The sequence below is a fragment of the Eleutherodactylus coqui genome, chromosome 4 (assembly GCF_035609145.1).
Source record: "Eleutherodactylus coqui strain aEleCoq1 chromosome 4, aEleCoq1.hap1, whole genome shotgun sequence".
In the NCBI taxonomy this organism is placed as follows: Eukaryota; Metazoa; Chordata; class Amphibia; order Anura; family Eleutherodactylidae; genus Eleutherodactylus; species Eleutherodactylus coqui.
The window spans coordinates 63,631,016-63,658,501 of NC_089840.1; the positions used below are offsets into that span (position 1 = coordinate 63,631,016).

Below are 27,486 nucleotides of genomic sequence, written 5' to 3' on the forward strand. Positions count from 1 at the left end.
GACTGAACAAGCTTTAAACTGCAACAGACTGTGACTACTTTCTATGACCCACCCAATAACAATCCTCTATTTTGATTTTTCATCTACACAAAAGATACTTATTCTCTTTTAGCTAGTAGGCAATCTCTAAAGGGGTCATGCAGAAGTAGAAAAACATGGCTTCTTTCTTCAAGAAAGAGCGCCAAACCTGTTCCCATGTTGTATGTGGTACTGTAGCGCAATCCCACTCACTGCAATGGAGTTGAGCTGCAATAATAGATACAAAACATGGACAGGTGTGGCGCTGATTTTTTTAAGAAAGCAGCTATGCTTTTTTTTTTTATCTTGGATAACCCCTTTAAGACAATGCTGGCTGGGAGAAGTATGCAAAATAGCTCTCATCCAGGAGCAAGTAACTGTCTCTCCAGTGTCATGTATGGCTATCTTGTACGTCAACGTCTGACCTTAAAATATGACTTGGCTTGTCAACCAAACCAAATACTGCCATCCGTCGACTGTTTTGGAGTTTTACATGTTTCATGGACTTTCATGGATGTTTGATACTGGACTTTATTCAAATTTGTGCATGAACTATAACTTTGTGATTTAGGCCAGATTTACATACAAGTTGCACCCAAGAAACTTGGTTGCGACTTGCATTGGTGAGTACACGGACATCGGTCTGTCTACTAATTGATCTCTATGGACCCTGCACATTGCATGTTTTATTCTCGCCTATGCAAACAGATGAGAATAGGACATGCAGTGATTTTGATGGTCCTGCGTGTAAAATGGTTCATGTGAATAGCCTTATAAGCTATAATGGGGCCTTGAGCTGTCCATAGACTACATGGACAACACATGGCCTGAAAATAAGTTATTGTCAATGGGCCGTAATAATTATTACTTTGCTTTTCCCAACTTTTAACCTCTGTGCACTGTACATTACAGGGATGCGTTGGTGACGAGTACAATCAACTGCATGACTAGTTTTGTGTCCGGCTTTGTCATATTCACCGTCTTGGGATATATGGCTGAAATGAGAAACTTGGATGTCTCAGAAGTTGCCAAAGATACAGGTAAAAAATGTTTTCGAAGTTGCTGACGAAGTCATAGACTGTTACACTTATAATTACAAGTACATTGTTACAGGTAGCAATAATTCTTCTACTGATGAGGGAAGTCCTAAAATTTCCCTTGAAGAAGTAAAGGCCCTTTTACACGTAACCACTATCATTCAGGCAATTGTTACAAAACGAATAATAATCATCCACTATAAACACAGCCAACGATTGAATGACGAATGATAATTTGTTTGCTTATCGCTCAGTATATTCAGGGGTAAAAAGCTGCAGATAGTCGGCCCAAGTAAACAGGCTGTCAGTGGCTCATCTATGAACGACTGCCTGTTTACTCTCAATGGAGGCGGGAAAAGATCTCCAGCGTTCTCTGCCTCCATTCAGTGAACAATTATCGATCCTGTATGAAAGGACAGCAGCGATGATCGTTGTGAAGACTGCCAGGTGCTTAAACACTTGAAAGTCGTGTAAAAGTACCCTTAGCCATAATTCTTCCAATGAAGAGGTTAGTCACAATTATTTCATTAATGAGGCTAGTTATAATCAGCCAACTTTGTATATCTTGCTGTAGTCATCCATTTGCATTAGTACCATAAATGAAGCTTTTTGTGCACTGGCTCATTAATCAGTTAGGAATATTGCCACACCTGCATGTTACAGTATAGCGACTGTCCAATAAATCCACGTTGGATTTGAAGAAATCCACGCACATGCTGCAGAAACAACCCCATTCAGATGTATGAAACTGTGCCAAGCCAGAAACCTACTGCACACTGATGATTGGCAAGCACCCCGACACAGTTGTCTGTATATGGTTTTCTGACTTGTTTTTGTACTTCTAATCATTGTTTTACAGACTTGTTAAAAAGTCGTATATTAGGGTGCCTACCCACTGGCGATTTTTTTTCCTGCGATGCTAAATTGCGTTTTGCGTTTTTTCTGAAGAGCAATTAGCATAGAATGTGTTCTTGTCCATTTGGGGGGGTTTTTTGTTTCGTTGCAATTTTTCACATAGAAACTGTCAGTTGCATATGTCTCCTTATTTTTCTCTTAATGCACCCATGATTGTCAATGGAAATGAACGAAAAACGCCGCGAAAAAGGCGTGAAAAACGCGGCGTTTTTCACGCACGAAAATCGGCAACGCCAGTGGGTAGGCGCCCTTAATTTAAAGGAATGCTGCCATCCAGTAGGTGGCACTGAAGAGGCATTGTTCCATCTTCCTTATTTGCATAAATTACTCAGAGGAGCATGAATGGCCATATAAGTCTCCTCATTCACCTTTTAGGTGTACTCACACCCTTTCTGGGTGCTCTCTTTGGGGAGAGACAATGCCATCCCCTGACCAATTTCCCCCCCCAGGTGTCTCCACATACTTTTTGGGTGCTCTCCTTAAGGAGAGACAATACCCCTCTTGGCCCATGAAACGGATCAGTCACAGAAGTTTCTGCAACAGATTTGCTGCTTGTGAACATACCCTTCAATAGGTATCTGTCTTGCATTAAATCCCCATAATCATCAACATGTTGCCATTGTGTAACTTATAACATGATTTCCTCTTGCGAGGGAAGGGCATGTACTGAATTTGGCTGATGTGAGCCCCTTATTTTTTTCTTAAGGCAGTCAATCTATGAAACCATCAAGCAGTAATACATGAGAACTTACAGGCTGCCACATTAGTCCTGCATGATAGATTGTCACATGTTACTGATTTTTCACTTTTCTGAAAGAAGGAAAGTATTTAAGCCGGTCCAAGGCATTGGTCAGTACAGAGATTACCGATGGCTTAGTCTGCACATTTCACTGTCAGAGTCGTTGACCATCAAATCATCCAGTGAACTGCAAACTATTCCAGATATCTGACTGATCTAGGAGGACAGTGTAAACACCCAGCACGCCTTAATGAGGACATCCACATTCTCCATCTATGCAACTGAACTAATTCCATAGCCAACAGCAATCTGAAGCAGTGTATATTATAGGATGTATGGGGTGTAGGGTATGTATGTAAGATGCAGTATGTCTGTAGGCACCACTTTGTTGATTGCTTTTGACATTGTAGGAAATGACAGAAATGAAAATGTGCACCAAAACTTCTATGTTCTGTACAGGGGCGTAACTTCAAGCTCCTGGGCCCCAATGCAAAATCTGTAATGGGCCCCCAACTATAATGCTTTATTCATAGTACTGGGCTCCCTATATGGAGAAGAGAGGCCTTATGGGCCCCCCAAGGCTCCTGGGCCCGGGTGAAACCGCATCCCCTGCATCCTCTATAGTTATGCCCCTGGTTCTGTAACTTCACAACCCAAAATCCGGACTATGTGCTAGAAGGAATTGCCTCCCATCTGCTCTTCTGGTCTTCTTAGAAGAGTTATTGTCAAGTGATTAACTGTAATAGCAAACTATATATTCATAGTCCTAAGAGCCAGAAACGTAACCCCCTCTATGTCAAGATGGGATTTGTTTCCCTCATGAGACAAAATTGACCACATGTACTGAGTGTGCAGAGGATAGGGGGTGCTTTGCCTCTTCTGTATCTAGGGGCCTCAGGTACAGCAGCTCTGTATCTAGTATTGTTCTAAATAACATTGTCGCTAAATAATAAGCACCAGGTCTACAGAGCAATAGTGACTACAGGGAACATCCTTTCTGATTGGAGTCATACGACTTCCTTTTTCTTCTCTATCTGGGTCCAGACCACCATGAAGACTTCTTCCAGCCACAGTTCGTGCACACTCTCTTTATCCTTCCACTGCCCCTCTCAGTGTTCTGCCCCATAGTACTAGTTCATCTCTGTCACCCTACAAAGAAACACTACCACCTCTCTGACCCTAATTAATAATAGTACCCACTTAATAACAGTTCACTTACTTAGTAATAGTGTCCACTCTGTAGTTCCACTTAGTAATACTGCCTCCTCCTCCCAACCAATGAACCATCAGACCCGCTCACGAACCTCCAGCCACCACACAGCTATCTTCAGCATAAGTCACACTACTATATTGTGATGCTGGCCATACGCTCTGCACAAAAGCTGACTCCTCTCGCATCTCCTGCTCTCAGGTCATCAAGCTACAGTAGTGTGTGACTTATGATGAAGGTTGTTGTACTAGTGACAGGAGCAGCGGCTAGTGGTTCATTGGGTGGAATGCGTAGTGGCGCCATGTATCCACAAGCCTGCTACCCATTAGTCCAGTAGCAGCTACATGGTCTGTCTCCTTTGGTGGCTCACCACTCACTGTATCAAAAAGCTAGATCTGGGAAAGGTAGAACTTGATGGACGTGTGTCTTTTTGATAGACAAGTGTTTTTTTAACAATCCTGGCTCGCTATATTTTGCTTTATCAAGAAAAAAACAAACCTTTTGTCCTGGATAAGTGTAAGGCTAATCTGGAAATCGGTCCATTGTCCCAAATTGTATCTATTTCTTTCCTTTTTATACCCTTTATATTTGAGACATCTCAGCAGTCTATTTGTTGTGTTCTTCACCAAAGGTACAATAAATACAAGGCAGCTGGGTATTTATGCCCGCCACCCCCCAACACCCCCACCCCCACCCCACCCCACCCCACCCCCGACGATATGCAGCAGAAATAAACATCAGCATAGAATTTAGGGCAAAATGTGAAAATTGTGCAGGATGCTTTACTCTCTTGAAAAATTTCTTGTAGATGTTATATCAGATTTTACTTTGCTTGCAAACATCGAGGCTTTAACACAACAATGGGTCCCAAAGGTCCATAGAAGAATAATTTATATGAGGGTGACCTTTGAGCTTGCCACTTTCCACTTGTCTATTATTTATGGGAACACTTACAAATAACCTAGTAGACCTTATTGGTGATGCGTCCTGTATGTAAAATAATAGCAGCACGTTTATGCTGCAATTAAAGGGAATCAGTCACATCCTGTAAGCACCATAAACTAACTTATGGTGCCTATAGAACCAGAAAGAGAAATGGATGGAGCAAATGTTGAGAGCGTACAGAAAGATGGAAGTTAGGTTCTGCCAACCTCATCCAGAATTAAAGGCATAAGATGCACTATAGAACATTGGATAAAAGGTCCGACACATGGCACAACCTCCAAAGAAGTGTATTTGCATGGGCAGCATGGTGGCTCAGTGGCTAGCACTGTTGCCGTACAGGTACTCTTGTTTCCCCCCCTCTCCAAAAAAAACACATACTAATAGGTGAACTTAGACCGGTGATAGGCAACCTTTTGAGCTCGGTGCGTCAAAATTCGCCCAAAAACCGAGCATAACTGGGGTGGTGTGTCACTTCGAGAAAAAAAACATAAATTCATGATATTTATAGTTTAAATAACAAAAATGTAAAATTGTAATATATAACTGTATTTAATAAACCCAAAACACCCAGAGCACAGGCCCTCGCCCCTCCCAGCCTCCCCCTCACTTATCTCAGTAATGATAAGCCCCCAGCAGTGACAGCGCCCCCCACAGCAGCCCCCAGCAGTGACAGCGGCCCCCAGCAGTGACAGCGTCCCACACAGCGGCCCCTAGCAGTGACAGTGGCCCCCCACAAGGGCGCCCAGCAGTGACAGTGGCCCCCCACAACGGCCCCCAGCAGTGATAGTGGCCCCCACAGCAGCCCTTAGCAGTGACAGCGCCCCACATAGCGGGCCCCAGCAGTTACAGCGCCCCCCACAGCAGCCCCCAGCAGTGACAGCGGCCCCCAGCAGTGACAGCGTCCCACACAGCGGCCCCCAGCAGTGACAGTGGCCCCCAACAACGGCCCCCAGCAGTGTCAGTGGCCACCACAGCAGCCCTTAGCAGTGACAGTGCCTCCCACAGCAGCCCCCAGCAGTGACAGCGCCCCACATAGCGGCCCCCATCAATGATAGTGCGCCCCACAGCGGCCCCAACTTTGCTTTGTATGCCTATAGGACGTGATAGGTGGACAAGGGAACTTTCTATATAGATGGAGTGTGGATCCTGAGAATGATTTCATTTAGTGGGTCCAACGAATACTAGGTTGGCCAAGTATACGTGATGGAAATGTATTCTAGTTAGCCAATACTACGATTGCTCAAATCACAATTTCATTTCCTCAAGCGGAAATACTATTAACTTGTTTGACACTGAACATCTGCCAAGTGTCCTCTAGTGAACAGACAATATTATCAGCTGAAGGCGCCTTTGCAAAGCTCTGGTTCGGAAAAGAAACAGCGTGTCAGGCAGCCTCCGTGGGAAGGCGATTATGTCTCTATGAAGAGGAAATCATGACAGTATGAAGGATATTTACTATGCAATGTATGTGCAGAACATTCCTGAGCTCCCATAATCTTATCACCATGTATCGTCACCACAAGGCTGGCAAGATATCTAGAAAAAGTCAATTATAAACTGTGATGCAATCATAAACAAATTAACGAGAATAGATAGCTTTGTCTATAAAACCTATTGCAACAAACACCGATCGGCAATGATATTAAACCACCTGTCTAATATTGAGAAGGTTCCTCTGGTGCCATTAAAACAGATGTAATTAGTCAGTGCATGAACGCCTCAGGACCCCCAAAGGGCGCCAAGATACTTGAAGTCCTGCAAGCTGAGAGTTGAGGTCTCAATGGATCCCAATTTTCACTCCAGCGCATCCATGGAGAGGCTCAATCAGATCGACAACTGGGGGAATTGGAGGACAAGTCATTACCTTGAATTAGTCTTATTCCTCATTCATTCCTGAACTATTTTTACAGTATGGCAGGGTCCATTATCCTGCTTAAAGAGGCCACTGTAATTGGCCAATATGGTTGCCATGAAGGGGTATATCTGGTCTGCAAGAATTAGAAAAAATTGTAATTCATCACACCAGGCCACCTTCTCCCATTGCTCCATGGTCCAGTTCTGATGTTGATGTGTTCACTGCAGGTGCTTACACCAGTAGTCATGGTTCGTAATAGGCACCCTGACCGGTTTTGGCTGCATACACAGCAAGCTGTGATAGAGTGTGTGCTCTGATACCTTCCTATCATAGCCAACATCAACTTTTTCAGCAGTTTGTGTTACAATAGCTCTTCTGTGGGATCAGACCTGGCTAGCCTTTGCTTTACACGTGCATCAGTGTTGCCCATTTACTGGCTGTCCTTCCTTGGGTCACTTTGGATAGGTGGTGAATGCTGCATACTCGGAACCCCCCAAAGGTGTACCATTCTAGAGATCCTCTAACCCAATGATCTATCCATTTGGCCTTCGTCAAGGATACTCATATCCTTACACTTCTTTATTTTTCCAGCTTCCAACACATCAACTTCAAGAACTGACTGTTTACTTGTTGCCTAATATAGTCACTTTCTTGTATCAAGCAATCTTATTTACTTCACCGGTCTCGTTTAACGTTATGGCTAATAGGTGTAGATTTGTATATAAATACTTCTGTTAAAGGCGTTTTTTAGTGGATTTTTTTTATTTTTTTCAAGGTAACATAGTAACATAGTTCGTAAGGCTGAATGAAGACAATGTCCATCTAGTCCAGCCTGTCTAGCCTCCTGTTTTGTTGATCCAGAGGAAGGCAAAAAACCCCAAGAGCAGAAGCCAATAGCCCTTTTGGGGAAAAAATTCCTTCCCGACTCCCTAATGGCAATTAGACTGTTCCCTGGATCAACCCCTAATAGTTCCTACCTGCCTGTATACCCGGATTAACAAATAATCTTAGATTTATAGCTTATAATATCCTTCCTCTCGAGAAAGACATCAAGTCCCCTTTTAAACTCCTCTATGGATTTTGCCATCACCACGTCCTCAGGCAGAGAGTTCCTCAGTCTAGCTGCTCTAACAGTAAAGAATCCCTTTCTATGTTGGTGATGAAACCTACTTTCCTCTAAACGTAGCGGATGTCCTCTTTTTACCGTTGCAGTCCTGGGTATAAACAGATCCTGGGAGAGATCCTTGTATTGTCCCCTCATGTACTTATACATGGTTATTTGGTCGCCCCTTAACCTTCTTTTTTCTAGAGTAAATAGTCCCAATTTGGATATCCTCTCTGGGTATTCCAGTCCCGTCATTCCATGTATTAGTTTAGTTGCTCTTCTTTGAACCCCCTCCAATACCGTAGCATCTTTCCTGAGCACCGGTGACCAGAACTGTGCGCAGTATTCCATGTGGGGCCTGACAAGTGCCTTATATAATGGAAGGATAATGTTCTCGTCCTTCACCCCTATACCTCTTTTAATGCATCCCAAAACTGTATTTGCCTTTGCAGCAGCTGATTGGCATTGGTTACTCCAGTTTAGTCTATAGTCCACTAGTACCCCAGGTCTTTTTCCATATCACTTTTCCCTAGCAGTACCCCATTAAGTGAATATTGGTAACAACCATTCTTGCTGCTCATGTGCATAACCTTACATTTATCAACATTGAACTTCATTTGCCATTTTTCTGCCCAAGCCCCCAGCTTATTTAGGTCCGTTTGTAGCCGCACATTGTCCTCCATTGCATTAATTATATTGTATAATTTTGTGTCATCTGCAAATATTGATATTTTGCTGTGCAGCCCTTCTATCAGGTCGTTGATAAATATATTGAACAGAATGGGGCCCAATACTGAACCCTGTGGCACCCCACTAGTGACTGTGGCCCAATCGGAGTATGAGCCATTTATTACCACCCTCTGCTTTCTATCATTGAGCCAGTTTTTAACCCACTTACGCACGTTTTCGCCCAATCCGATCTGCCTCATTTTGTATATTAGCCTATTATGTGGCACAGTGTCAAACGCTTTAGAGAAGTCCAGATATACAAGATCAATAGACTTTCCCAGGTCCAGCTTAGAGCTTACTTCATCGTAGAAACTGATCAGATTTGTCTGACATGAGCGACCCTTCATGAATCCATGCTGGTGAGGAGTTATTCCCTTGCACAGCTATAAAATAATAAGCTATATACATCTTTTCAAGTTTCCGGCCACTCTGGTCCCTGCCGCTCTCCTCATACCTCTGGACATTACGTTCTATAGCCAAAGTATTAGGAGACTGACGGGGATTGGAGCATCCTAGAAAAAAATAATTCAAACGAAAAGCTATTTATTATTTGCTAAACTTAGTAAGTTTGTAAAATCTGTTATTTTAGGTCCCAGTCTTCTATTCATCACGTATGCAGAGGCGATAGCTAACATGCCAGCATCCACCTTCTTCGCCATTGTCTTTTTCTTAATGCTGATTACACTTGGACTGGACAGTACGGTAAGAGACCTACCAGCACTTGAACATTTTGCTTATGAAGCTACAAACACAGTAAACTCGTTTGATCCAGTTGCCTTTTAATGATGCTTTTCCTTGCTCCTTTGTACACTTCTGTCCGCTTTATTAAAGGGGCTGTCCAAATGTAAAGTATTGATGGCCTGGAGTTAGGATACGCCAACAATAGTAGATCAATGGTCTGCCACCTGGGATTCCTGCTGATTAGCTGTTTGCTAGAACGGTTCTTCCTGCATTGATTTGATTTCTGCAGGAAGCAAACAGCTACGCTCCCAGTACAGTGGCCAGACTTGGTATTACATGCAAAGTTCCCAGTGGCTTCAGTACCTGTAATACCAAGCCTGGCCACTGGAGTGGGAGTGGAACTGAGTGTTTCCTGCAAAAATCAGCTCAGCTCAGTGCATAAGTGTATTTGCCCAGCAAACAGCTTATCAGTGGGGGTCCCACGTTGCAGACCCCCACTGGCCTGTGGATAGGCCACCAATGATTTACAACTGGACAACCCCTTTAAAGGTTAAAATGTAGCACTTTTCAACAGATGCTACATTTAGAGGTCTTAAAAATTTGGATTGATACAAGAATTGGGCTTAAAATGGTTGTCTGCAGCTAAACTCATCTCTGTGTTGGAGATTCTGTCATACCTGCTGGAAAAAAAATAGTGCAGCGTGCTTCACTGCGGATGTGTGCGGAAGCGCTGGCCGACGTGCCGCCGCACATTCGCAGTGGAGTTTTTTCTTTAAACTCCTGCTTTCCTGCGGAATCCGCGGCCCATCCGCAATTCAAAAAGTCCACAAAACAAATCTGCATGCTTTAATTCAGTTATGGACCCTCATGTTTCTTTACGGGCAGCTTGCACTGCAGATCGTCCGTGCAGGTGCCCCCTGCAGATTCTGCAATTCAAGCCTGCCCGTGGACACTGGGCCTAAGAAACAGCACCACTCTTATCCATGAGCTGTGCCTGGTATTATCAGCTCATTCACTTAAAGCCTATGAAGAAGTGTGGTGCTGCTTCCAGAAAAAAGACCTTTTCTCTCACCTCAGTGAACCCTCAGAAAAAATAAGTTATTGCAGTTGTTCAATAGTAATTATTACTTAAAGGGGTTGTCCAGTTGTAAACTATAACCTATCCTCATCACCCAGAACCCCCGCTACCTGCTCTTTACCAGAGCAGTGTGATCATGTACAGAGCAGATTTCTGCAGGAAGCATACAGCTCCATTTTCACTGCAGTGACCAAGCTTGGTATTGCAGGTCAAGTTCCTGTTCATTTCAATGGGGCACAGACTACCACAGGAGGTGGTGAGTTCTCCTTCAATGGAAGTGTTCAAACAAAGGCTTGACAAACATCTGTCTGGGATGCCTTAGTGAATCCAGTACTGGGCAGCGGGTTGGACCTGATGACCCTGGAGGTCCCTTCCAACTCTACCATTCTATGATTCCTGCAATACCAAGTAATGTTGAATGACTTTTATGTAATACTGTGTATTAGATATATTCATGTTCTCTGTGTAGTTTGCAGGACTGGAAGGCGTTATAACTGCAGTACTGGATGAGTTCCCACATGCATGGGGCAAGAGACGAGAACTTTTTGTCTTCCTTTTAATTTCCGTCTGCTTCCTCGGGGCACTATCCACCCTGACATTTGTGAGTAAGAATAACAAATGCTCTGATCCACAGAGATATGATTCTGCTACTTATTAGTGTGTATTTTTAAACCTAGATTACTCAGGGGGACGAGAACAATGTAGTTGTTGCAATAACTAGAGAAATGAAAATGAACTTTCTGAACTTTAGGTTTTTTTAAATAACTGCGGAGAACTTTCTCTCAAAGAGAACACTTGAAATTCAATTTTAGCCGATTAGGTTGGTATAATACTGCCAAGTTCCCGTTCATGCCCACACATGCTTGATGCCAAAAGTCAGAGTTATTCATAACAATACGATATTATGTTTAACCATTCAATGAATAATAATGGTGTCAAGATATGTTCCATTGTTTCTATGTATAACAGGGATGGTCAAGCATTTGAGTTCCACCAATTCAACTTTAGTTCTCACAGACCTTGTGTCCCCCTAATAAAGGAACATGGCTGTAACGAATGGCTATCTCTCAAACGTTAATGGTACGCTAAACTTTATACATAAATACTGTAGTACCGTTACACCGTAAACATGAATGGTATTACTATATGGTATGCATTAAAATAATGTTATATCATACACATAAATAATACTGCTATACTATACACATAAATAATACCACTGGCTGAGGTGCAGTGGAGTTAGATCCCAGCATTCAGGCCCTTCTGATCGAAAGTGATGCCATCTGCTAGGGCCATCTCATAAGACCTTTATGTCATATATTGGTCCAGGTCCACCTATGCTTCATATAGAGTCTTTGTATTAAAGGATTATGCTTACATTGAGGAGTTGTCTTTATATTCACCTGCGATAGGAAAAAAAAAATTGGGGTCATTCATTTTAACTCAGGCTTACAAAATAGTGACCTGCGTTCTTTGCTGTATTACATTTAATCGGCCTTTTAGCTTTAGTTTTTTTTTTCAGTTGCAAACTATTGGCAGCCTATCCTTGAACACATCATCAATAGCAGATTGACAGGGGTCCCTCAGTCGGAATCAGCTGTTTGCCAGGCCGATGCACTCATATACTGAGCTGATTTCTGCAGGAAGCAGACAGCTCTGTTCTAATAGCCGTGACCAGGTTTGGTATTTCAGGCTAGGTTCCCATTGAATTAAATGGGAACTTAGCCTGCAATACAAAGCTTGGCCACTACAGTAAGAATAGAGCATCTGCTTCCTTCAGAAATGAGCTCAGTGGGCAGGCGAGGAAGCAGTAAGCGCTGACCATAATGCTTTGGCCTGGATTGGTATTGCAAGTGCTGCTCCCATTTAATTAAATGGGCTGCTGTGCTATGGTCAGTGATTTTGGCTTCCTCTGCTGACCATAGCGATAGCAGCCCCCAAGAATCAGCTAATTGACAGGGATCTGAGTGGCAAGTCCCCGCCGATCATCTATTGATAACTTGTCATCACCAATAGCAGAAGTTTAAAATGACCCAGGTCTAATATCTCAGCAGACCTGTTCACCTAATGTTAAACTTTGAATGCTGTTTGCACATATGTTTATTATTATCTTAGTAGAAAGACCCTATCTACCACATACAACCTACCTATAAAGGCTATAAACAGATAAACAAGATAGAAAATGTATCCTAGTGCCCTCCAAGTGTTTGCATAAACTAGAACTAAAGAAAAGATATAAAAGCATGATGGATTACATATTACCCGTGGTCTAGCAGACTGAGTGCGCACTTGACATGTGTTTCGCCTGTGGCTCAGTGTCCTAGGCTAGGGGGGTAGTGTGTAATCTACATGGCTCAGTGCCCTAGGCTAAAGCATAACAGGTAATCTACTCTGCTCTTTATACCTTTTTCTCTAATTCCTGTTTTTGAAAACTTTTGAGGCCACAGGAATGGATGTTTTTGTCTTGTCATTATGTTATTGATGCAGATATTTGTTCCCTTTAAAGGGTAATAAACTTTTAAACTTTTTTCCATAAATCAATAGCACAAACGAATATCAGAAACTTTGCAATAGATATTCACTTAAAGGAAACTTCTTCCCCTCCCCTTTACTGCACTGATCATACACTCTGCATGTACTGATAATATCCATATACAGACATCCATGCACAAACACATCTGATTACAGCTTAAGCTCATAGAAGTCTATGAGAAGAGAGGGGAGGCAACTAAAAGTCTGTATATGTGTCCCTCTACCCCCAGCCGCTCCCTCCACCCCTCTCTTGACTTCTATGGCCTGTCAATGTAGTCTTCTGTGTATAGACTTCTGTGTACAGATGTTAAAAGTACATTCAGTGTGAGAGATCAGTGCAGAAGGCAAGGTGGGGAGAAGAGGTGGCTTATAAGTAGACAAAGAAGAATTTCTTTCTAATAAGATATATTACAAGTAGTGATGATCAAACTTTTGAAAGCTTCAGTTCGCCCGGTTTCACGAATTTCAGCATAAGGTTAACTTCGGACCAAATTAGTTTGAACCAAACTGGAACTTCATCAATAACCCTAAAACTGGTGTGTAAGACTATCTAAGAGCCATAAAAGCCTTGTACTACACTCTTATATCACCTAGGAGTGTATCCACATACCTTTGGGCTGTTTTTAAGGCAATGTAATGAACAAAAAGAAGATAAAAGGAAGAAAAGGAGGAAGTAAAAGGGGAAGAAGGAAAAAAGAAAAAGTGGCAAAAAGGAGAAAAAAGGAAAAATTTTTTTTTTACATCTTCCTTTGTCCTACTTTTTCCTTCTTCTTTCAGAGGGTTTGGCCAAGATGAACCACCCATGGTTCAGATTCTTGCTGAACCAAACCTTTAACAAAGATTGATGTGGAACAAGGTTTGATTGTTTTGTATTGCTCAACACCAATTACACAATTTCTAAAACCTTCTTGGGTTTGTTTGTAGGTTGGTGATTTAAGTATATCCTTAACCCCATATTTAGTTTCTTGGTTAGTAAATAAATACACTGGTGGAAATTAAAAGTATTACACCCAGAAGGAATTGGTGGAATTTCCAAAAATTTGGTAGATATGTACATAGCCATATGCGGAATAAATAATAGAAAATTGAGATGAATCAGACAAAGTTTATAACTGCTTGGTACAGGTTGCAGTAAGACGTGTGCCCACCATGAGCTCCCATACATTCTTGGATCCTTCAGACATTGAATCAATAAGTATTTGGAGATCTTGTTGAGGTAGGTCTCTCCATACCTCCATGACTCTTGGCAATGTGACGTAATGCGTCCACCTATGGCATCCCAGACATGCTAAATTTGGGATTAATCTGGGAAACACATGGACCAATCCATGGTCATGACACCTTTTGCAAGGCATGACTTGTGATGGCTGCACTTTGTGAACAGGCATAATCCTGTTGGAAGATACCATTTTGGATGGTGGTCATGAAGGATATGACAACAGGGTGTACCACTCTGTCCACATGCTGGCAGGAAGTCATTGTGTCTTTAACAACCACCAACTCAGTCCAGTCCTGCTGTGATAATTGATTGCCCTCAACCATGACTCCAGGGATTGGACCTGTGTGGCACTCTGAAATCATAGAAGGGTGGCCCTTGCTCCAAAATGCCAATGGATCTGCTGACGATTATCACTTTGCCTCAGAAAGAATTAGGACTCTTCACTTAACTGTTCTCCATTCATGTGTCCAGTTACATCTAGCAGTACACCAGGTTAATTATTGCTGGCAGTGAAATTGGGTTAACGGAACACATTGCATGGGGGTCTGAGAATGCAACCCAGCTTCGAGCAATTGGTTTGCAATTGTTTATGGGGTGAATATGACTTCAACTACTGCTCAGCTCTTTGCTACAGTTGGACGTCTATTAGCAGCTGCTATTTGCAAAATTTGGCAGTTGTCACATGGCATTGTCCTTCTGCATGGATCTGTGTAAGGTCTGCAACTCACCACTCTCCCCCGCCGGCACCCGAATCTTTAGAGATGAGCAGGCAGGTACTCGCATAAGGCACTACTCGCTCGAGTAGTTTGCCTTAACGAGTATGCTCACTCATCTCTACTCAAAAGCCATCTTTTGAGCAATAATAGTTGTGTATAAATGTGTGCCCATTGTGCACTTACCGAACACTTTTCGTCCATGGCCAAGTCTAATTCAGCTTGAAATCCATTGGGACTGATAACATTCTTTCAGCTGCTGTCCCACTGGAGAACAATAGCGATATATTTAGAGAACAGACCACCCGCTGTTCTCTAAATACATGCAAATGAAGCAAATTAGCTTCTAATGGGCTGATTAGCCCATAAGTAGCTAATGCAAAATGATCACTCAAACTGTCAGTTTCTGATGAATTTTGAGCAATCATCTGTGTGTGTAAATGGACCTTTATTCTGTGTGTAACACTTTCAGTTTCCACCAGTGTGTATATGTACCACAAACTATAATTTACAGGGTGCTTTCAGGAGAACGTAAACTTTTAAACTTTTGTTGCAGTCAACACATATCAACAAGTACACGTCTGAATGAGAAGGTGATGACAAATACCCCTCGTGGTAGAGCACTCTTGATATTGTACAAAATATTAGCATGTTGTCATGGATGAGAGCAATACAACGCGTTTGTGAGGTTGTAATTTTAGCTTGATAGTTGAATAACTACGCCATCTATTATTTTCTCTTATAATGTTTCTGGTTTCATTACAAGTTAACTTTTTGGAACTTCTGTTTTTCGTCATTCCAGGGTGGTGCTTACATGGTAAAGTTGTTTGAGGAGTATGCCACTGGCCCGGCGGTACTCACTGTGGTATTCCTGGAAGCCATAGCAGTGTCTTGGTTCTATGGTACGTACCATTTTTTTTACATTGCTGTTTTTCTGCATTATCGTTAGCATGGAGTGCTAACTGGAAACAAACATGAATAATGTTCTTTGGTTTTGCTTCAGGTATCAATCAGTTCTGTCGTGATGTAAGGGAAATGTTGGGTTTCACTCCAGGCTGGTTTTGGAAGATATGCTGGGTGGCGATATGCCCACTTTTCCTTCTGGTAAGTTAGCTGTTTCTCTATAGTTTAGGTGGTAGCAATGTATGCTGTAAATAAAGATCTGTCATCAAAATCTAAGCACATGAACCGAACCTTGTCCTAGGTTGGCTCTTAGAAGAGGAGTCTAAAGATATTTATTTATCACTTCATACTACATTACCATGCCACGGAGAAGCTGTTTTACCGCTGAACACTGTATATTAGTGGCCTGAAAACCATCTGATGGGCATGCCGCTTGCTCAAACTGGTCCGGACTTTCTCCTCTTACTCCTCTCAAAGCTCACCCCTTATCTATTGATAGAAGTCTCCATGCAACAGGCAAGGGGTAGGGTTTGGGGGGGGGGGGGGGGGGTGAGAGCTGAAACACCCACTGGATAGTAGAGTCTTCTCTAAGTGAATGGGTCTGAACCTGCCCTCCACCATCTACATTTATCCCTAACTGTACACCTCTGAGTTGCACCCGAGCCCAGGAACCTCAGGGGGCCCATAAGGCCTCTCTTTCCCATATAGGGAGCGCAGTACTATGAATAAAGCATTATAGTTGGGGTCCCCGTTGCAGATTTTGCATTGGGGCCCAGGAGCTTCAAGTTAGGCCTCTGGCTACAAATCAATGGGTGTACACATCCTTACAGGATCCTTTCATATTGTATAGTCTTATTAAATAAAGAAGAAAATGAAATTATAATTACAAAGTGAGAAAGGTCTAAATCTTAAAAATGAAGACCCGGACAGTGGATAATATGAATAGGTGATTTGTATCTGCCCTTATTATTATGAATAAAGAAAAGGGATTAACTTTAAAAAAACATCACTGCAAAGTTGATAAATTAATGATTTTCTAAGTTTTCTTGGTCAATCAGTATCATCTATACTCACTTAACTGTAGAACTGTGGTTTCTAGCTGCTGCATGTCAACAGCCACAAGACTAGGCGTTGTAGTTTTGCAGAAGCTGGAGAGCAACGAGTTTGAGACATCTGCTTTAGGGTGGCTTCACACTGGCGTGTTTTTGTGCATGCATACGCGTGCACAAAAACACGCTTCTATTAGAACCAATGCATTCCCTATGGTGTGTTCACATGTCCATGTTTTACAGGTGTGTGCCTTTAAAGATAGGACATGCATGCACCATAGGGAATGCACGCATTGCCTTCTTGTTTTTCAGGGAAGGGCTTATATTTAAAGCCCTTCCCTGAAAAACAATTACAGGATGCCAACAGCTGAATCCCCTAACGCAGCTGTTATCTGTGACAGCTGTGGTAGGGAATTCTTTATTCCCCGCAGGGATGAAGAATTCCTCTGCTGCATCTGTCACAGATGTGGCAGGTGCAGCAGGGAATTCTTTCTCCTCGCGGAGATGAAGGAGACATCTGCCGCATGCGGCAGATGTGTTCTTCATTACCTCGGGGATACGGCAGCGGCGGACAGGTAAGTATTTTGTTTTTTACACTAAAATTCTTATTTTTCAGGAAAGGGCTTATATGTAAAGCTCTTCCCTGAAAAACAGTTCAGGGATGCTGGTAGACCATTGTCTTTAATGGAGCCACCAGCAGCAGTCGCGGCTCCCTTGAAGGCAATGCATGGACCTTCATACAAGTGTGTTTTTGCACGTACGGTGCTGAGCTCTTTTTTGACAAAGAGGGTTCCCTATGTCTACTGGGACACTACTATTATTGGGGCAACTAATGGTGAACACTATTACTACTGGAGCCACCATGGGGGACATTATTGCTACTGTGTATATATTGCAAGATTGCCCTAGGAATACTCTGGGTTATATAAATATAATTCTAATTTCCAAATGCAAAAAATGCCCATAGGTAATATCCCCTAAAATATATATGGTTTCTTATTCAATATTCTTGTGGTGCAGAGTGTTAAGACAGCAGAAATGTTGTCCTAAGCTTTTGATCATGACCTGAAGGTTGCGAGTTCAATTCCCCCATGGTTCAGGTAGCCAGCTCAAGGTTGACTCAGCCTTCCATCCTTCCGAGGTCGGTAAAATGTGGAAGGTAATAAATAAATTACCTGAAAGCACTGCGGAATAAATTGGCGCTATGCAAATAACAAGATTTGTTTTATATATTTAAAAATATAGACAAGGACATCAAAAAACCTATTATAAAATAAAGGGGCAAATGGTGGTAGCAATATAGTGTGACCAATGGGCATCAATCCGTATCGTGTGTGTAATTGTGCATATACACACTTAGGCCTCGTTCAGATGAGTGCTGTTTCAAAGCTGTTAGCAGCGAGAAAAGCTTGCAGCTATAGTGCTGTAAAGATCACATGAACAGGCTACTTCAAGCTACTTGAAGTTACCCATTCACACGATCAGAGGTGCATGCTGAATGCTTCCAAGGCTCCCATAAGAGCCTATGAAAAGCACGCAGTAAAGATAGGACATGTCCTATCTTTGCATGCACCTTGGAGCCGACATGCGAGTTTGCACTCACATGTCCTATCAATTTTTAGGTGTGCTGATTCAGGATGTTGGGAGGAGTTTGGAGAGAAAGTGTAAAGAGAAGACAGGAAGTGAAGGAGGAGTTAGGGGGAGGAGTGAGGAGGTTGTCTTCGGAGAAGGATGTGGGAGGAGGTGCACAGCAGTGTAAAGAGGACTAACGTTGTCTAAAGTAGGAAGCAAGCATCTACAAGGTTCCAAATCAAGCGCAGTGTGGAGGAGAAAGATTAGGACCCATCTACACAACAGTGAGTTGCACAAGCCCCTGTTAAAAGTAAAGCCAGGAAAAGTGAAAGAGGCCCACTTCTCAAATAACTTCACTAACTGCTTAGTAATCTTCAAGAAATCAACCCTCAGATAACTAGGACTGTGGCAATTCTCACCAAGTATTCGTTGAATTCAAAGACAGAGAGAGCATTGAACTTTAAACTGTATTGTACTAAATTGAAACTTGGAGCTATGTTATTGTCAAGGCAAAGCAATACCTCTGCCATTACTGATGAACTGTACATGTTTTTTCCTAAATGTTACAAAAAGCTGAAGTAAACTGACTACCTCCAGTTTGCAAGCAAAGCTACAAGGACTCGTGTCATTTATTTCTTCATTAATCCTTGAGTCCATTAAGGAAGAGGTACTGGCGTCACGTGACAAACCACCATTGATAATTGCTAACCGTAGTAAACCTTTTGCCATGGTGCGCAACCGTGCCAGGCCCTGTGATGCCATTGCAGGGAGAGATTGCAGAGCGATCCTTGACATCCATTTTGTTTACCTGTGGTCTCTCCCATATTAGTTTGCCTCGGACACTGCACATGGTCTCATAAGGTATAATGGGGCTGTGTTCTGTCTGTGGAACACATAGATAACACACGGCCCTGTGCTCTAAAATCTATGTTGATCTTCAGGTGAGTGCAATGCAGAACAGCTTCCTAGAGTCCTATCTGTATGTAGATAACTCCACCTGTGAGATGAAGTGACTGCTTTGGGGACTAGTTAAGTCGTACTACTACCAGTTTAATTGCTTTCTGCACTACAGACCGCTGATTGTGTTAGTTGTAGCCAAATCTTATTCATCTAGTTCACTTCAGCACAACTTCACTACGCATAGTGGTTGCGATAACAACGCAAAGATCATTTAGTCTACTTGGCACCAGAGATATATGTGTTATAAAAGCTTCAACTCATGAGCTGAAATATAGCGGTCTGAACAACATCATCCCGCAAGCTGACACAAAGCTGGCATCTATCTGTGGCTTTAAATAGTGTCTTAACCCTCTTTAGCCAGTTTTATTATTACTGTTAACCTCTAGTTTGCCTTATTCACCCTAGTAAACCTTGGGGAAGACGTGTGTTGGAGTGTTCCCCAGGTTGCAGTAAACGCAGATTAATTAACAAGGGTAACCAGTTTATGATGACGTGAAACTTTGCAGAGACTCCTGTTTACTCTCTTCACTTTTATGACTATGTAAATATAGATACGCTTCCCAGAGAGAGTTGGGGTGGAAAGGTGTATGGCTGACGAATACTGCAATGTTATGGTCACTAAACATTCAAAATAGTAGAACTACAGCTGCAATGACAGTGGACAACATTGATTTCGAGCTGCAGCCCCTTTTGTTTTTTCATTTTTTCCTCCCCGCTTTAAAAAAATTCTAACTTTTATTTTTCTAGCAACATAGCTACATGAGGATTTGTTTTTACAGGTTCGGGTGTATTTTTTAATGGTACCATTTAAAGTACCATTGAAAAAAATCTAAAAATTTCTAAGTGGGGCAAAATGGGAAAGAAACGCAGCCATGCCTTTTTGGGGGGATACATTTTTACAGCGTTCAAGGGACAGTAAAATGACGTTATCTGTATCCTGTGGTCAGTAAGATTACATTGATAGCAAATTTATATAGCGCTGGCCGCATTGAAAAAGTAGTGAGCACATCGCAATCCTCTGCAGCTGCCATGACAGCAGCGGCAGGGGATTCATTCATCCCCTGAGGAGTCCCCTCATCACTGAACACGTTGACAATGTGGTGACCAAGCACAGACCTTAGAGGGAGAGAGAGCAGAGAAACAAAATGTTAGTCAATGGTGGCTCTGCTGCTCCTCTCTGAAGGCAAAGCATGGCCTGGCTCGACTGCACACAGTGGTAAAATCAAACAGTTCTTATAACCTGCTACCCCTGGAGTCGGGTAGAGTAAGATGTTAGTTTGTCATGACGCCAGTCTGCGGGTAGGGACCCATTCCAGGCAGAAGCCATAAATATAAAAAGTGGAGAACTCAACAATAATGGGAGTAGTAGTCCTTGTCCCTGGAGCATTAAGTGTAGTACCTCAGTGCAGTGTATCAATGAAGGGAAGACACTTCAGGAAACAGACTGTAGCGGATGAAAACAGTTCAACCTTTTATTGGCAGTGAGAGAGGGTACTTGACTTTGCATTTACATTCACTTTCAGTAACTGTTAAATCACATTGACTTGAGATATTTGGCGACTTGGCATTGCATTAGTAGACATTGCATTGAGACACTTTCTCGGGGGGCTGTGGCAAGATGTTGCAGTACAACACTTCCAGCTTTCATCCATGGATTTGACTAATGCTTTGCAGACAAATTACTGACTTGCTGACTTGTTCCTTACCTGTACTCCTCTTCTCTGTCTTTCCTCTCTCAGTCTCTCTCCTCTGCTAAAACTCCAGCACCACTTCTCTTGTTAGGTACTCACACTTAGATGTTCTGCTTGTAACTCCATGACTAGGCTCCAGAACTAGACTACTTCTTAGAAGACTTTGTGTGGATGTTCGCTTTTTAACTACCCAGTCTCTATCTCTGCCAGTCTTCTCTCCACTATCTCCAAGACTAAGCTTCCTCTACAGCTGAGCTCCAGGACTAGGCTGCCTAACCACACCCAAGTGCTAGCTTTTATACCTCCCCACTAACCAATCCTGGGCTAGAGGAAATTCTCTCTACCTAATCCCAGGGCTAGCTAGAAGTAACTGACAAGACAGTGAGCAGGTTAGGTTACATGCTGCAAAGTCATTCACAAGTTAACTAGAGAGATAGCAGACATTGACCTTTTGGTGACCTGTCTAGGCCAATACACATAACCAGACACAGTTTAACAAACATATACACATGCACTTTACTTCAGGTGGCTAATAAAGTGCAGTGGGGGCCCCTAACTCTGCGGCAGGGTGTTCAGTGATCAGGGGAATCCCCGCGGGGATGAAGGAATCCCCTGCCGCTGCTGTCAGTGTTCAGTGATGAGGGGACTCCCGCGGAGGTTAAGGAATTCCCTTAGGAATCACGATGTTCTCACTATGTTTTCAATGGGGCCGGTGCTGCTGTTTTTGTATTAAAAAAACATGGACTCCTTCCAAAAACTAGTCAGGCACTTCATCTGATTATAAATTGTGAATGATGTATTGTTGGTCAGTTTTTCAAAGATACCTTTAGATTTTAATTTATAGATATTATTTTTGGGAGCAAGCAATGATCCAAAACCAACATGTATTTAATCATAATTAAAAATACTGGGCTCATGATTGAAATAATAAGTAGGTCATACTTGGATTATATTCAAGAGATCCCAATCTGTGGAGTCTGGAACCATTCTAAAAGCATAAGGGTCTTCCAGAGAAAAGATAGAAATGAAAATGTCAGAGCTGTGATGCCATCAACCTTTGTTATATATAATTTTTATATTCAGGAAGTCATATAAGGCTCTACTGGACAAATTTGTGCTATGAACTTTACATTGGACCAGCTATAGATAGTTCAATTCTCACTAGATTAAAAGGATTACACCAGAAATGAACTTTTATCACTTATCCATAGTATAGGTGATAAACGTTTGATCAGTGTGTCTCACCAGTGAGACCTCCACCAATCCGAAGAACAGGAGGCACAACTGCTCTTGTCACTTTGGGGTGCTTTTCTGATCCTCAATGATGTCACACTGAATGGAGTGTTGGCTGCTCATGCACGGCCACTCTGTTCCATTCCTTTTTAATGGGGCTGCTTCTACCTGGCTATCTCCGGCAGTCCCATTAAAAAAGAATGGAGCAGCACTGGGCATGCATAGCTATTGCTCCATTCAGTCTCCTTCTCACTGCAAGGGGGGGGGGCAGTAAGCCTGCAGTGAGGGGGAGGGAGGACACTTGACCCCCATTTTTAGGATTGGGTGGAGTTTCAGTAGTAAGACCCCCACCGATCAGACTTTTATCACCTATCTTATCGATAGATGCTAAAAATTAATTCTGGTAAACTCCTTTGACAAAAAACTATAAGTGTTATGATCGTGTGGGCACACTGAGCACAGGTCCCACCCGATCGTGAGCAAAGGGTACGCACAGGTTTCAGACAACTGGCCCTGAACTACAGGGAGAATGACAAGGTCCTATCTGAGCGGGGGCATCGCCCGGATAAAGGGCGGCCCAGCGGTCTTCGGATCTGGGCCCTAACTGATCCTAGGAACCACGCACCAGAACAGGACACATACAAATGCCCACCAACTGACACACAGAGCAAGACATAAGACGTATGGAGGCCGCACCTCTCAAGGGAAGGGAAAAGGGGAGCTGCAGGTGCTACAGACTAGAACTACAGGTGTCCAAACCGTCTTTGGGAAGCAGAGAGACACAACAAACCTACATGCAAACACGGCTCTGAGTGGGAACAAGACAGATACATCCAAACAGTACAAGACCAGCATCAGCTACTGAAAGGAGCTGGGTTTATATGTGCTGTATACTAAAGTGGATTGGCTGCTGGAGAATACCACGCCCAGCCAGCTCAATTAGCCCTCACCTGTGGAGCTGTGCTGCTAGGAACCTTAGTACTCCAGATCCCAGCAGCACACGTAACAATAAGTTATTGAAAATTATCTCCTATTCTCAGGATAGGGGATAACCTTCAGATTGGTGGGGTCCAACTGCTGTGAAACCCACCGATCCTGAGAATGAGGTTCCAGTGTGTCTTGAAGTGAGGACAGCGGTGGTCCCTGAGGCGTACCACCACTCCATTCATTTCATTCGCACTTCTGGAGATGGCAGAGTTTAAGCGCTCAACTATCACTAACTAATAGAGAATAACTTTCAACAATGGCACAATTTCTTTAGATTATCTATAATTGACTATATTGCCTCATCTGTCATTACACAGGAAGTACAATACAAAGTCCCAATCGCATCCTACAAAACTCTGTAGGAGTTCACATTTTTCATCAGTAATTTCCAGGTACCACCTCCATCCAGTCGTCTGAGTCTACCTCCTCTCCTGTCTACTACTTTCATGACCTCCTCACACTCCATATCCAAGACTAAAATTTTCTTCTTAATTTATTTACAATGTCCTCACTAAAATCTAAAACCTCACATCTGCCAGCAAGTCAACCAGACCAGCTCTTCCTTCTATTGCTATTCCAATACTGCCTCACCTTGACAAACCTACTACTCATTCCATTACCTCTGGTGTCAACCCCTTATTGCTTAGAGCTTAAAAACTTAGAATATGGCAGAGAATTCCTAATTCCGATACTGTCAGCTTTGTCATGCTGTTAGAGCTCAGTTCAATGGCCTGACTATATCGCTTTTCTTAACCCACCCTGAGGGCTTGGCACAAATGTCTAACATTGTGAAATCCCTTTCTACTATTTACAGCTAGTGCAAAACTTTGCTCCGTTAAAGGAGAAGGCCCTTCAGAAGTCGATATATGATATTCCAAATCTGGAGTTGGAGGAAGGTGGAGACATACTGGCTAGCTCTGGTCAGTCTTAGAGATAAACTAGTAGAAGTTAAATATTTATATAGAATCTACTATACTCCTCCTTGTTTGCATGCCACAGGTTTGTCTCCCTCAGCAACTTGCCCACGATCATATGTTTTGGGAATGTGGTATTCTACAGGATTACTGGCACGATGTCCTTGCGTTCATGGAATCCAACTTAGGGGCCCCAAGACTCATACATCCCAAGGTCTTTTTTTTGGGGGGGGGGGGGCTTGTGAAGGACATCCCGGGACAGTCAAATACATTGCATGCCGTGCAATGTACACGCTAGTGCGATGTAATATTTCGCATTGAAACCAATGGGAAACACTCACCGATCCTCTGATGCGTGTGAAACAAATGCCGGAGGATTAGAATTTCACAGAAGAGATGCAAGGCGTTTTTGCACAGTGTCGGAGCCAGAAACCCGACCCAATTTTGCATGAAAAACGCCTAGCGTCCGCTGATAAAACGCATGTTGAAAAGCGCAAAATCAGACCGGGTTTCTCGGCCTGATATCGTGCTTGCCCGTGTGGAGGTAGCCTAAGTTACGCAGTGAGGGTTTCTTCTGTTCTTTCCTGGTGACTCCTGGAATCTCTGGTTGGAAGAACTTTCCCTTTGTTTTGTATTATATAAAGCAGTAATGGAAATGATTGCTACAAATTGAGAATTTATTTTCAGAAAATCCAATACAGTAGTTTAATGTTTTGCACAATGCTATAACATTTCTTTCCATGTGTCGTAGTGATATGATACGGCTCTGACACTGTGCATTTTCTATGGGTTTTTTTGTTCTGATTTGATAAATGTTTCTTTAAATAAAAAAAAACTCATTTCTGCTTTCATTTATTATCTTTTTATATTGACATTAACTATTTTCACTCATAATAAATATATTCGTGGACATGAAGGACTGGTGGAGCTTGTGATTTGTACGAGCTCGTATATTGTATTCAGCAATGCAGAAATAATATGGACTAACAGGGACTTGGAAAAAGTAGTGCAGTAAACCAATAGAAACTAATGGTAAACAATTAAAGATATAGGTAGGTGAAGAAAAAGGGTTAAGTCAAGAACAAGAAGTTGAAATATATATCAGTTCCTATCCTCTGTGGAAACATCAAACAATGTCATTGCTGTCCTGATCCATTGTCACCTTGATTACTACAACTCGCTAATGATCTGTCTTCCCTTTACTAAACTCTGTTCGCTCGTCTTTTTTGTCCAACTGCTTCAATGATGCAGTCACTGCACAGGTTGGCCCTCCAACTATGGAATGCAATTCAAACTTATCACGGTCATCCATACAGCTCTCCACAGTGCTGCACCTCCCTATATCTCCTCCCCATATCTGTCTATCACCTTACCCATGATCTTCATTATACTAATGACCTTTTACTGAGTTGTTGCCTAATTCAAGCCTCCCAATCCTGTCTCCAGGATTTTTGCAGAGCTTCACCAGTTCTCTTGAATGTGTTACCCCAGGCAATTAGGTTAGCCATCAACGTCCATAGTTTAACCCTTTCCAATCCACTGTCTGATGTCTGAAGACATTATGATTTAAGCCTGTACAGATTTGATGTTGGAAGACATCCGTTGGGGTTCTCTTACTGTATATTGCCAGCCTCTCTGCTGTCGGAGCCTATCCAACGTGTCACCTCATGCAGTACTGGCTTTAGCCAGCATACAGCGCCGTTGTATAACAGCAAAAGGAGATTAAGCCCCCTAGGAAAACCAGGATGCAAATTGGATTGGAAAGGGTTCAAATGTGCTCTAAAATCACATCTCTTTATGGAAGTCTACCACACTCCCTAATCTAATTCTTCTCCATCTACATTCCCCCTCGGAACCCAACCCCTTCATGCCACAGTACTTTACATCTGTACATACTGGCTGGTGATTCACTCATACAGATGTTTGTAGACTACCCTGTTTCTATAAAAGATGGCTGCGCCAGTGTACTGAACAAGTACTTGTACCTCTTGTGTCAACCTGGTTTCTTCATAGTTTGTAGGCTCTTGTGAGCAGGGTCCTTAACCCTATTGCTCAAATTGTTTCTTTGCCCCAGTTTTAGAGAAGTAACATGAGGAACAGGACTCCTATTCACCTGATATGCCATAAACATTAGTAGTTGGAATATCCTTTCAATGCTTACTGTTGAAATAAGTCTTCGGAACAAACATGATAGAATATCATCCCAGGCTGTGAGCAGCCTAAGGGCCATACGTGATATTGCAGATGTCGGTTGAAATTATTTTACAATATGTTGAACATCTCATGGGTCAGTCGTTGGAAATAGATGATATTGATTCATCTGAGTACAAGCAACATCAAAAAGGCACATTTCAGTCCAGTTAATAGATTGATGTAGAAGATTAGACTAAACTGAATAGAAGGAGCAATAGTATTAGGTACACAAGTTATGATCTTAATCACATTTCTTACTCTTATTTTAGTGTTCATCATATACAAGATTGTGCCATGTCCAGACTTAAGTACGAAAGGCAGCAACTATTTCCCTTAAATAGAGATTTCTATATGTACAGTACATTTCAACATGGCTTCCATGTCAAGAATAGTTGATTTGCATAGTTGGCTACTTTTTAGAAGGTCTGGTCTTCATAGGATATTGCCCTTAATTAAGAACATTATTGGTTGACATATATAGAGGGTCCGGAAAGTCTTCAGACCCATTCACTTTTTTCATATTTTGTATGCAACTCTCATACTAAGGCCAATTTCATAAAATTACATTTAATTAATTTTGTTTTTTTCCTCCCCAGTTTATTATATGCAGCTTTATGTCCAGTCCTCCAGAGCTACGTCTTTTTAACTACACATACCCAACCTGGTCTGTTGTGCTTGGTTACTGTATTGGTACATCTTCATTCATCTGTGTTCCAGCATACATGGTATATAAGCTGGCTAGCACTCCTGGCACATTAAAAGAGGTAAGAATGGACACAATTGATTACTTTCTCCGGGAATACTCTTAAATATTGAATTCTTATGCAATCTTCCTATAGCTTCTGTTGCTTAAAGGCATTGTCCAAGACTGACACAGAACAGCTGCCATCACTGCATGCGCAGATTGGTGGGAAAAAGGGGCGGTTGGCTGTACCCAATGTCCCGCCTCCAGGAAGTAATGGTTCTGACTGGTTTTCAAACACTGCTCAGCCAATCAATGCAGCACTCGATGAACCAATGTGAAGGCTGTGATTGGTTCATCATTGATTGGCTGAGCGGCAGTCAAAGAACTAATCACAGCCATCGTGTTGTGAAGGCAGGGGTTATGAATTGGTCAATCAATACCATGGCTCAGTGCGTCGGAGCTCCGGAGATCAGCAGGAGAAACCTGGACTGAGCTTGCTAGGTAAGTTTAATAAGACTTCCCC

The 27,486-nt window shown here is 42.5% G+C and overlaps 1 protein-coding gene across 1 annotated transcript in view; it reads left to right on the top strand.

Annotated features, from left to right (window-relative positions):
• Nucleotides 1–27,486, top strand: part of SLC6A4 (solute carrier family 6 member 4) — a 134,763-nt gene that overhangs the window by 103,804 nt on the left and 3,473 nt on the right. Inside the window, exons 8-13 of the mRNA XM_066599589.1 lie at nt 931–1,058; nt 9,143–9,255; nt 10,782–10,913; nt 15,579–15,678; nt 15,780–15,880; nt 26,875–27,042. Coding sequence (XP_066455686.1) covers nt 931–1,058; nt 9,143–9,255; nt 10,782–10,913; nt 15,579–15,678; nt 15,780–15,880; nt 26,875–27,042 — 742 coding nt within the window. The remainder of the gene's footprint in view (nt 1–930; nt 1,059–9,142; nt 9,256–10,781; nt 10,914–15,578; nt 15,679–15,779; nt 15,881–26,874; nt 27,043–27,486) is intronic.